Consider the following 12,496-nt stretch of genomic DNA (forward strand, 5'->3'; position numbering starts at 1 on the left):
GTCTTGGCAGGGGGCTTTTCCTTCTCCATAAAGAACCATAGAGTGAATGCCCATCCCAGTAGCTTTTGTTATTCTCAGAGAAGGTTTATTTTGAAGCTCTTTAAAGAAATAGGGTCAATGTAGATTGTTTCCAACAAATTTTCCTTAAGTATAACTTTGTGTTTTGTTCTCAATTTATTTGTCTTGACAATTTTGTATGATGATTGTGTCTTAATTAGACATTTTTATCTTTTTGAAATAGCTAGATAAAAGGGAGCAGTTGGAAATAGTTGTACTCTGTATTTTCCTCAGCCCATTTGCTGCTTTGGAAAATAGGTACCAGTAATAACATTTGGTTTGTCCAGCAGCCTCACCTGTATAAAACAGTATTGTCCAATGGAATTTTCTGTGATGATGGAAATCTTATATATCTCTACTGTCCATTAACAGTAGCCACTAGTCTCACGTGGCTGTTGAGCACCCAATAGATGACTGCCACAACTGAGGAACTAAATTTATATTTGTTTAATTATATTTATATTTGTTTAATTATAATTAAATTGAAATAACTGAATATGGCTGGTGGCTACAGTATAGGATAGCACAGTCTAGAGTACATCTCTGACTGATGGGGCATCTCTTGTTAAGGTTGTTTTCTGTGGGGGATCCCTGGGTGGTTCAGTGGTTTGGCGCCTGCCTTTGGCCCAGAGCGTGATCCTGGAGTCCTGGGCTCGAGTCCCATTTCAGGCTCCCGGCATGGAGCCTGCTTCTCCTTCTGCCTGTGTCTCTGCCTCTCTCTCTCTCTGTGTGTGTGTCTATCATGAATAAATAAATAACTAAATCTTTTTTTTAAAAAAAAAAAAAAGGTTGTTTTCTGTGATGGTTTTTCTCTTGCTGCTTTAGAAATGAGGCACATCTTTTCATTGATGCTTGTGGTGGCTTTGGCAATTAGTTATTTGGTTTATCTGAAAGGCAGTATGCCTGCCCCAAGATGCTGTTAATAAATTGGAAGTGTTGGGCACCGGGGTGGCTCAGTGGTTGAGTGTCTGCCTTTGGCTCAGGTTGTGATCTTGAGGTCCTGGGATTGAGTCCTGCATCAGGCTCCCCTCTGGGAACCTGCTTCTCCCTCTGCCTATGTCTCTGCCTGTCTTTCTATGTCTCTCATGAATAGATAAAATCTTTAATAAATAAATATATCAGAAGTGTTATTTCCTGTAATTTCAGGACTGCTTAAATCATGGTTCTTTGTCTTTGAGCATAAGTCATGTGGCATAAAGACTTAGTGCTACATTTAACAGAAATGTTAAAACATTTCTAACTTTAAAGAAATAATACAGATAATACACATTTATAATGAGAGTAGAAGAAACATATAAGTAAGGGGAAGAAAATCTAAATCTCCCTTAATTCTACTATCAAGTGAGCAGCACAGTTTTAGAGGATAAGTATGTGTATGTGTATGTAGACACTTTGTAAAATTTTAAATGAAAAGCAATATATAATGTTTTCTAATTTATATTTTTCAGTACAGTTTCATGAACATCTTTTCTTGTCAGTATCTAACATTTTTAGTGTTTGCATAATATTTCATTGTAGTATCCTCATCTAATCAAGTAGTTTTTTTGTTTTTTTATTTTATTTTTTATTTTTTATTTTTTATTTTTATTTATTTTTTTTAAGTAGTTTTTTTATTGTTGGATATTTGTTTCCAGTTTTTCAAAGTGGCTTTTGAGAAGGTAGTTTGACTTTTCATATCATTCAATTCTCTCACCACAGAAGTTAGGCAAATATCATGCCCCCATCTTCACTACTCAGTACTTCATCCCCCTTGCTCTGGTCAAACTCTGACCTACCTTTTCAGGTGACTGCTTCTGGCTGAATGTCTTAGAAGAGTGTGAATTAAAAGTGGGAAGTGAGCCCAGACTACTTGTAGGCTCCCTATGTTGAAGCTGTATGTGGTTCTTTTGTTCCTTCCCAATAACTGAGGGCACAACAAACTATACTTTTGGGAATTGTATATAGAGTAATCTGAATTTTCATTGTACTTCACATATATTTTTGTAAATACTTCACTGGCAAGTTATGTCTATCTGTGTTGGCCTAGGTGTGAGTGTATGTGTTGGTATCTACCTATCTCTCTTAAATGGGACTTCTTTATGGTTCTGAAAAGTTCAAGACTGACTTGATTTTTGATTTAGTTCTGGATAGGAAAGGGCCTCAGGATTGTGTTTTTATAGAAAGACATGTATATATTCAAAATAACCTCTTCCTGGGACCCCTGGGTGGCTCAGTGGTTGAGCATCTACCTTTGGCTCAGGGCATGATCCTGTAGTCCCAGGATTGAGTCCAGCATTGGGATCCCTACGGGGAGCCTGCTTCTCCCTCTACCTATGTCTCTGCCTCTGCCTCTCTCTGTGTCACATGAATAAGTAAATAAAATCTTAAAAAAAAAAAAAAAGAAAAACAGAATAACCTCTTCCCTGCTTACTGTTTTGAGGTAGCTAGTTGGTGTTATTTTTTATTCCCTGATTTTAAGCACTCAAAGAATTTACTTGGAATTAATTTAAAATCTTGTATGTTTGTGTTTTTTGTTTTTTTTTCCTTTTGAAAGCTTAGGTTACTTCATGTTTGCCAAACTTATGACTTAGCTGATTCACTATATTGTGGGGGAGGGGTGTGTGTGTATGTGTGAGTAGTAAGAGTGGTATTCTGTATAAGGTTGTGTATTTCTTTCTGCTAGAACCAAATGAAACACCTAATTATTTACTATTCCAGGAGCTGGGAAAATATGGTCTGCTCTATTACAATGCACTGTTCATGATTCTGCCCACTCTGGCCATTGCCTATTTTACAGGAGATGCGCAAAAGGTAGGACTTGTTAATTATGATTTAATGGCTTATTTTTTGAGCTGTATTATTACTTATGTCCACAAGATAGACTGTGGGGTTGTTAAAAAGGGATGTGTTTCTTGAGTGACCAAAAACAGAGTTTATTTTTTTAGCTTGCTAATGTCATGCTAACCTTTTTTCTTGGCATAAGTATTGGATCTACTAAAATGACTCAAAATAGCTTTGGCTGTTAACATAAAAAGAGTGCATGCCAACTAGTGTCCTTCTCTTACGTGTCAAAAGGCTAGAGGAAGGGAATTTTTACATTTCTACTAAACTACAAAGTAAGAATAGGGGTAGGTTATCCTCGAAAAACAAAAAACCTTAAACTAGTAGAATTCTTCAAACCTAAACAGAATGTTTGGCTTTCTGTTGTACTGTTGTCATGCTGGCTTAAATCCCAAACTGGGTTTTTTCCTCAGGAGATATTTAGCACCATGTGGTAACTTAACTGTGTAAATAGCAACTATAGTTTACTCATTTTCTAAAATGATTACCTAAATAAACCCATAATAGAGTAGCAAAATGAATCTACGTAAGAATTTTTCTTAAGGGAGAAAAATGAATTTTTCTTTAAAATAAACCCATATTCAAAAAATAAAATAAAATAAAATAAACCCATATTCATAGGAGAAAAATTGATACCACTTTGTTAGAGTTCACAAAATTTTACAAACTAAATGGAAACCTAGAATTTTGCCAAATTTCTAACAAGATTTCATCTAATGATGCCTCTGGCTAATAAATGTGTTGGTTATTTACTCTTATGACAGTGACAATTCTCACATATCAGTGGCAGCCAAAATAAAGAAAAGTTTTGAAATTAGTTAGATTATTAAAAAATTGTTATTCTATCAAAGATAGGAAAAGACCGTATAAAGCTTATAAAGGTGCTTTGTTTTATTCATAAAAAACTGATATAGATCATCTTGAACATCTATAAATGCTTTAGTGAACTGTGACCTGGCTGCCAGCAGATCTAAAAGTGACTCCAAAGTAGGAAATGGAGCTGTTGCTCTGTTTAATAAAGAGTGTTGAATAAGTATTTTGTGACTGTGAAAAAAGTGGGAAGAGAAACTAGTATTTATTGAGTTCCTATTGTGTGCTAGTGACTTAATACATAATATAAATGTAGTCCCCACAACAGTTCCAGAAAGTTTGAATTATCTCTGTTTTACCAACGTGGAAATAAGGGTTTGGAAAGACTTGGTCCCTTGTCCAGTGCCATACTTGTCAGGGAATAGAGTCAGGGTTTAAACTCAGGCCTACCTCCAGAGGCCCTGGTCTTTCCATGGTGTTCTTCCTCTCTCTAGGCAGGAAGCACCTCTTACTCTTTAGCTTTGGGGCAAGAATGTAATGTAAAGTAACCAGGCCCCACATGGCAGCCTGGCTAATTCCAAATCTTGAGGCCAATCTGTACCTGAGAAAGTTGGAAGAATTAATGTGGTTAGGTATTTTATAGACTTGGCAAAGATACGATTCTCATTAATTTGAAACTTTGACTAGTAGCTTGTAGCTACTTGAAAAAATTGACCAAAGGAGATATTTCTTCATTCCAGAGTGATGATCATTTAACTAGAAGTTATCTGCCAGGTTATAGCGTAATTCACGCATATTTGAAAGTTCAGTAACATTCAACTGGAAATGCTTCAGTTTAATTGAGAACGTTTTCTCAGAGTGAAAAAGTTGCTTTATCACCTATATGAGGATAAGATTTAGATTTTCCTCTTATTCTTTTCTTCTTTTTTTATGCAGAAGAGTAGAATTTGAGTAATTCTTTTGTGGTTTCCAACGAAAGTGCCAGGCCAAGGTCAAGAAAGGCTTATTTTGGAAGAAATTTTTTTAAGAATGACAGAGGTCACCTAAATACTTTTCAAGTTGGTATGATAAACTAGTGGAAGCTGAATTTATTGTTCTGTGATCAAACCCTGTCAATGTTTTTGGTTTCACATTAATGTTTATCCTCATTCTTACTAATATTGTTCTTATAAAACGTTTACTGGGGCCACACTGGCAGTCTTACAATATCATGCTTTTTTTCTTAACATTCTCTTCTTTACATGGTATCATTCTGACATTCTTAAATAGTTAAGTGTTACCATACATCTTGCAGTTTCAGGCTTAGGTGATAAGAAAAAAAAAAAAAGATGAATTAGATGGTTTTCTTGCCTTTGAGGACCATACAGTTGTCTTGGGGAGTAGACATGTCAACATCAGGACAATAAACAGTTGTAAGTTCTGTGGGAGAAGTGTTTTGGGGATATCATGAGATATAATATGGAAGTGGGTCAATTTTGTCTCCTTGTAGGGGATGAGATACCTCGTGGAGGCTTGCCTACAAACAAAATTAAAATACAACTGATATGAATAATCAGTGTTGTTTTGGTAGGCTATAAATTACATTTGAAACTTAGGAAGTGAGAATTCTGTTTGACTCTGTTCCTGAATTCCTTGCGTGCTTGTAAGACACATTACTGCAATTTCATTTTAAGTTCAATACAGATGAGTATTTCTGAGCATCTTCATTATGCTAAGAAAGCTCTATGTTAATTTCTCTTGGGAATATATGAGAACTATGACATACTCCTTGTCATACAAGGAAAACTTGGCATGCTACAGAGATGGCATAAAATCTAGCATCAAAGTACCTGCTTGTCAGTCAGTACAATACATATTTAGGTTCGGAAGAAATTGGTGTGGGTTGAATATCAAGATTGGCTTTTTAGGGTTTGGTTTTCTTATCTACTAACTGCAACAAGTAATGCTAACCTGTTCTGGGAGTGGTTAGAGATATAACTTAGGTAGTTGAGTGATTTACTTTTATTAACCACCACAGAGACAATGTGTGGAAGCCACAGATGACCTGACACATCTAAGAGGCTCATTGTTCCATAAGAGGTCACAGTTTTACTTCCTCCCCTGGAAGATTCAGTTTCATAGTAGTCAGTAGGCTGTATGTCTGAAGTCGTGGCAAAAAGGGTTTCATATTACAGAAGGGATATATGGCAGGATTTGGGGTAAGAATTCTAGTAAGTAGAGTTCATTTTCATTGTACCTTTTAAACTTGTGCTTTTCCTTCAAGATACATATGTGTATAAGTAGACATTCCTGTGTGTGCATGTATTTTTCTTAAGAATGAACTCTCTTCGTGAGGCAGTTTATCATTAAATAAAGCTGTTCCCATATTAACAATTTGAGGCTACTTTTGGCCTTTAGGAAGACTTTACTTACAGGGTATGATGCCTTGTATCTGACAAGATACTTTCGCATAAATCATTTTCCCGGATTCTCATTGCATACCTATGAGGTAGGTTGTTATTTGATTTATAGAGGTTAAGGACATGGTTAAGGCTCCGCAGTGGCAGACATTAGAACTAGAATCAGTCTGACTCCAGATAGATCTCTTACTGTTAGCATAACTACAACTCTCAGAGTCATTTGCTACCTCTCTGACTTATATTTTATCCCTGTTTGGGAGTTTGTGCAGGGCTTTCTTACAGAAAAAGCCACTGAATGTGAGAAATACCTTCAGAGTAGTGTTAGAAGTACAGTTTCTGCAGCTTGGCCTGGTTGTTACTTAATCTTTTACAAATAATCATATTGCTTTTGTTCAACAAATATTTACTAAGTGTTCTGAGTGCTTTACTCAGGTGCTGTTCTAAATTAAAAAAAAAAAAAAAAAAGAAAGAAAAGAGAAAGGACAAAAGACCTGTCCCTGCTTAAAGGAGCTTGCAATCCATTGGGTGAGATCAACTAAACATAAATTGTATAATAAAACTATGAGGAGAAATAGAATAAGGAGGAGAGTGATTGAGGAAGTGCTACTTGGGATAAGGTAGTTAGGGAAAGCATCTTCAGTGTCATTTGAGCAGACATTGAATTGAATGGACTGAGAGTAGTTTGTGTGGCTCTTTAGAAGGAGTCCTCTGGTTGGAGGGAAAAACAGGTTCTAAGTGCTAAGGTAGGAGTGCTCAGATTGTTTACAAGAAGCATTTTTTGAGTAGGTGATTACCAGGAAGATCAAGGTGGGCCTTGAAGGATGTGGAGGAAGAGAAACAAAAGGTATGCTCCAGGTGGAACTAATACCATGAGCATAGGCATTGCTCTTCAGTATGCTTAGACAGTGGCAGTCAACGACATTAGAGACCTTCAGAGAGACCTTAGAGTACATCTAGTTCAAGCTTCTTTCACAGTTGGGGGAATTGGGGCCCAGAGAGGGCTCAGACTAGAACTCTGATTTTCTGACCATGACCATTATTCTCGCTTTTCCCACCACATCACGCTCTTCTTTTATCTAAGTTGGGACAAGTGCTAGATATAGGAATTTAAAATTTACTCTGCAGATATGATGAGTCCCTAAGAGTTTGTGATATAAGAGGTACAGTGGAAACATTGGGGGTGGAATGCAGAAGCAACATCTAATTAGATGAAACAGTTAGTAACATCCAGTTCTGTCCTTGACCACTGCCTGATTTTGGACAAGTCCCTTCTCCTTCCTCACACTGCTTTGTCATGTATAAACTGAGTAGGTTATATCAATGAATTGGCTAGTTTTTTAGGTAGGGCCCCTTCTGGGCTGAGACAGAATTTCTGAGGAGCAGAAGACCTGCCAGTGTGAAGACTAGGCTGCTGTTGTTCTGATGGTTGGCGTGAGCCCATCTGCTCCCCGACTCCTGAATACCAATGCTTATAAACTTGCTCTCATTTGTTGGACTCCTGGCTTTCTTGACCCAGAGCCATTTTGCATGGAAGCTCTGTATGTGTTACGTGAAAAGATCAACAAGGTAAATTGTTAAAGCACGGTGTAAAATTGTGTTATGGTATACTACATTTTGAATAAAATAGAAAGGGAAAATAAGACTATATATACACATATACATTTTATTCACTAATTTAAGTAAAGAGACTCTGAAAGAATAAATAAAATAACCACCAATTCCTGTGTGAGCATGTGTGTGAGAAGAGAGTAAGTATAGAACAGGAATGAGAGGGAGACTTCTCACTATTTATCTTTTTATAATTTTTTATTATAGAGCCATCTAGGTATATTTTAAATTATATTTTATAAAAGGAACAATAAGAAAAGGATAACGTTTTTCTATAAATAATGAGTATCTTATGATGAATCCCTGTTTAAAATAACTGGGTGTGGTGAGACAAATTAATTTGTTCTCATTATTCAGAGTTGCAGACCCTTAACCTAGGATGCAAATAGAAGCAAAATCATGTCCAAATTATTTTTCTCAAGATCTCACTGTTAACTTTAGGAGGCAGAAGAGGGAAAAGTTCCCTGTGTTAGGACAGGAATCCAGTAAGAAGGCTCTGAAAGTTCAGCTCCCCAGGGAGGCAGGAGTTCTGAGGAGCAGTTAATAGGGCTGACATAGTTTTTATGGAAGAATTGAAGGCCAAGGAAGGAAAAGCCTAAATTACTATAAAAATTGAAAAGCAGGATCCAGTTGAACAACTTATCCCAGTGAGTGCTTAATGCAAGTCCTTGGCAAAGTTTTCTGAGAAGCCAAACTTGTGTGTGTGTGTGTGTGTGTGTGTGTGTGTGTCTGTGTGTGTCTGTGTGTGTCTGTGTGTATGTAAGTAATTTTTAAAGAAGTTTATTCAAGGTTCTCAAAGTCCTAGCTTTACCAGAAACCAATGAACCAATGTAGTCAACATTTAGTTTTTTAAAATGTGTCTTCTAATACTAAAACATTCTCTTTCTTAAGAAACTGTGCATTTAAAAGCCAGGTCACTGTTAATAAAGGATATCTTGTTAACATAGATAAAGGTCAATCAAGCATCAGTTGACTAACGGCTTTCCAAAGTGTCAGTTAGGAAAGACTGTTTGAACTTGTTAGTTGTTTCCTCCAAAAGGGACTGCCTGCAGCACAAAGCCAGTGATTCACAGTTACAGGAACTGGAGCCTGGCTTTTTGACAGTATACCCTGCTAGGTGTTCTCACGTAGGGATGGAGGAACAGACCCCTTGCTGTAGATCTCATAAGGCCAGTACTGTAGTCACTGGTACATTGTATAATGTCTTCATTATATCACTGGTTAAATTACATGGCTCAGATGAGTTTTACAGGAAAAGTTGCTGCATGGATGGTTTACATGGAGGTGTCTCTTACTAAGCATTGCTGACTAAACAATGAAGAATTTTAGGCTGTTGGTTTAGCCTGTCCAGAGGTTATTAATTTTTCTGGATTACTCTGTAGACCATACAGACTGATTCTCAAACCCTGAATTATTCTTTCCTCCTAGACAAGTCCCTTCTGCTTTCTGGGTGTTAGTATCCTCATATGTAAAATAAGGGGGATGCATCAGTTAAGAGTGACTTTCTCTTTGCCCTATATGTTGTTTGACTGACAAACTAATGTGTTTAGCCATTCTTACCTTTGAGGGTATGTCTTTTTTCAAATAATAGTAAAAGACCCTATTAATAAGCTGGATTGTGTGGTTTTGTTATAATACATAGATTTTATATAAGTGGCAGAGCCTCGCAAGAAAAGATAGTGAAGGTATCTGGGTTCCAGTTCCTTGTTGGAGCTAGAAGCAGGAGGAGGTGGAGCAGAAGTGGTGGCTAGTAGTTAGAGTAGTGAGAGGATAGGGTGGGTAACCCAGGACCGCTGGCTCTGTGAACTTGTCTGACTTTTGCAGGGTAGGCAGGCAGCCATGGAGGCCATTTGCTCTACAGACATTATCTTCTGCCTTAGTACGTTTCCTAGCAGTTTACTTTCTAGGATAAGATTTCAATTTTTTTCTTAGTAGTGTCTTGGGAAAAGAATTTTCCAAATAGAATGCTTCTTTAACATAAAGGCTTAAGAGTAAGTGATTTGTAAACAGGTTTCAAAACTTGTAAGGCATCAAAACATGTAAAAAATATTCATGCAAAAAATATTCATGCTTTGGATTCTATCTCAAATCTCAAGTTGGTGACTGCTTATTAGCAAATTTTCACAGGAGTGAGAATGATTATGTCTAAGACTCCAGTGTACACTGAAATTAGTCCATGCTTACTAGATCGGGGTGATGAATTGGTGCTTATCCTATGCTCGTTGTAGATACTGCCACGTAGTCGCAACACTATCTTGCTAAGCCTAGACAGCCTCCAACTGTTCACCAAGACAGTGGTTCAGGGTGGCTGGGTGGCTCAGTGGCTGAGCGTCTGCCTTTGACTCGGGTCATGATCCGGAGGTCCTGGGATAGAGTCCTGCATTGGGCTCCCTGCAGGCAGCCTGCTTCTCCTTCTGCCTATGTCTCTGCCTGTGTCTCTCATGAATAAATAAATAAATAAAATCTTAAAAAAAAAAAAAAAAGACAGTGGTTCAGACAGCCAGAGTCAGTTGATTAGAGCTGGTATAAGACAAAATCTGTATCCCTGGACTAGATTTTATTGATTATGTTATGTGCTTTTAATGCCTAATCTTACTCAGATATACTCCCTTTCTTAATTTCCTTCACGTAAGCAACTAGATGACACATTTTTTTTTAATTTAACTTTTTTTTTTCCAAGTGTTTTTATTAACTGAAAGTCTCATTCAAACCAAATACCTAGTTTTAGGAAGTGGTAGATTCACATTACCCATTTGCCCATTTATTATGCCACATTCTTTTCATGCCTGTTGTATTACATTACACCACCAGCACCTGTAGAACCAGAGACTTGGTTCAAAACAGGAGAGCCTGAACATCTTTATATGTGCAGTCCATAATCACAGCTACCATTCAGCCAAGATTGAAGACGGCAGGCCTTGTGACAGGGAGCCCATCTAGTTCTGTCACACAGAATGACCAAGCAGGTCATTTTCTTCACAATGGCTCTTTATTAGCTTTCCCGAGAGGCAGAAGTTTTGTTTTAAATGTTGTTTTTCCCCCCTCCTGATTAATAAAATATATGTTCACTATGCCGTTATTCCCTGTGTTAGGGAAAATAAAAATTTGCTTGCAAATCTGTCACTGAGAGATAACAGTGATGGAAGTTTAAATGAATAATAATCTCTGTGAATTTTGTATAAAGTGCCTGCATTTCATTCTCTCACAAAGGCAGTTGTAGCAGATTGTTGTCTCTATTTGTAATGTAGATAGAGGCTTTGAGAGGTTAAGTGAACTTATGATGGACTCACAGAAAGTTAATGGCTGATTTAGAATCAAACCCCCAATTTTTGACTCAGTGATCCAACAACAATAACCATGTGAAGCTATCTAGGAGAAAAAATTCAGAACATATTACCTTGCCTTTGGTTTTCCCAGTACTTAGGTTATGTAGCTGAGCAGGCACTTAGTAGCCAGATACTTTTGGGGAAATTACTTAACATTTCCGAGCCTGGGACAAAATAGGTTCTTAATAAGTAGCAGCTTTATTTTTTTATATCATCTTTATGATAGGGAGAGTAGACTCCATGTGTTGTAGTACTGTTTGGGTCAAATTTAGTCTATGGCTATACTTTCAGATGGCTGCTGCTTGTTCTCTTGCAGCCAAGGATCCATTCCTGTGGCAAAGCAGAGGAATGCAATAGGCTGCTTGTGTGTGCCATACTGGCTTTCTCCAGAAATAGGCCTAGTATTTAGGGAAGGAAAACAATCCCACGAAAATTGTTTTTCTATTTTTGAATTTTATGTAAATGAAATCATGTTCATGAGATTTATTTTGATATTCTATAGATACAATTATTATGTTCCCAGAGGAGATGGTGCAGTATATAGTTGGGCATTTTTCTAAATATAATTTAATGCTCAGAGAACCTTAAGCTTGAAGTATATAGATAGACTCAAGGCTACCTTGTATTAGCTGTGTTACCTAAAGTAAGTCACTTACTGTCTTTTGAGGATAATAAGGCTTGGCCTGTCTACCTCACAGAATGGTCATGGAGATCAAACAGCATAATATACAGAAGCATTTTGCAAACCATAAAGCATTCCACAAATTTAAGGTAGAACTTGTTTATTGCCAAAGTTAGTTCCTTCATTTAATAGCAAATCTGACTAAACTGTCTTCAGTTTAGTGCCCTCAGGCCAATTGTGGGGCCTAGCGCATGACTGGGGACTTAGATGTCAAAATGTACAGTGACAGCAGAGGAGATATTTACAACTAAGGAAAGGAAGGATCTCAGGCATAAAGAAGTTTATTGAGGCCATTGCCAAATAACTGATTTCTTTCCACTCCTAGGTCACTGGTTAAAAAAAAAAAAAAAAAAAGTAACGTTACACATAATAACTGACATCACTTATTGAACTGGATGGACCTCCTTCATGTCAAGCATTGTTTCCATATTGTCTTTAATTCTGATAACAACCCTACAAGATAGGCTTTATTATTCCTCTTACTATGTATGTAGAAACTAAGGTTCAGAGAATCCTTATGGTCCATCACTTCAGCTTTATTTATAAAGACTAGGTTATCTAAGAAAGGGGGATAATTTAGGGCAACCCTACAAGATAGGCTTTATTATTCCTCTTACTATGTATGTAGAAACTAAGGTTCAGAGAATCCTTATGGTCCATCACTTCAGCTTTATTTATAAAGACTAGGTTATCTAAGAAAGGGGGATAATTTAGGGTTGAGGTAAGTTCTTAGGCCTGAGATTTCTTTTATGTGTTTCAATTTGAGTGAAGTAAGGTCTCACCTTTTAAAGCTG

General features: G+C 37.0%; 1 protein-coding gene across 3 annotated transcripts in view; it reads left to right on the forward strand.

Moving 5' to 3' along the window:
- The window catches only part of SLC35D1 (solute carrier family 35 member D1), a 47,590-nt gene that overhangs the window by 7,979 nt on the left and 27,115 nt on the right, over nt 1-12,496 (forward strand). For all 3 annotated transcript variants that reach the window (XR_005359627.1, XR_005359628.1, XM_038537174.1), the window contains exon 8: nt 2,755-2,847. Coding sequence is in view for 1 of the 3 variants with exons in the window: in XM_038537174.1 (XP_038393102.1) it covers nt 2,755-2,847 (93 nt within the window). In the remaining 2 variants the exon portion in view is untranslated. The remainder of the gene's footprint in view (nt 1-2,754; nt 2,848-12,496) is intronic.

This window comes from Canis lupus, chromosome 5 (genome assembly GCF_011100685.1).
Source record: "Canis lupus familiaris isolate Mischka breed German Shepherd chromosome 5, alternate assembly UU_Cfam_GSD_1.0, whole genome shotgun sequence".
Lineage (NCBI taxonomy): Eukaryota > Metazoa > Chordata > Mammalia > Carnivora > Canidae > Canis > Canis lupus.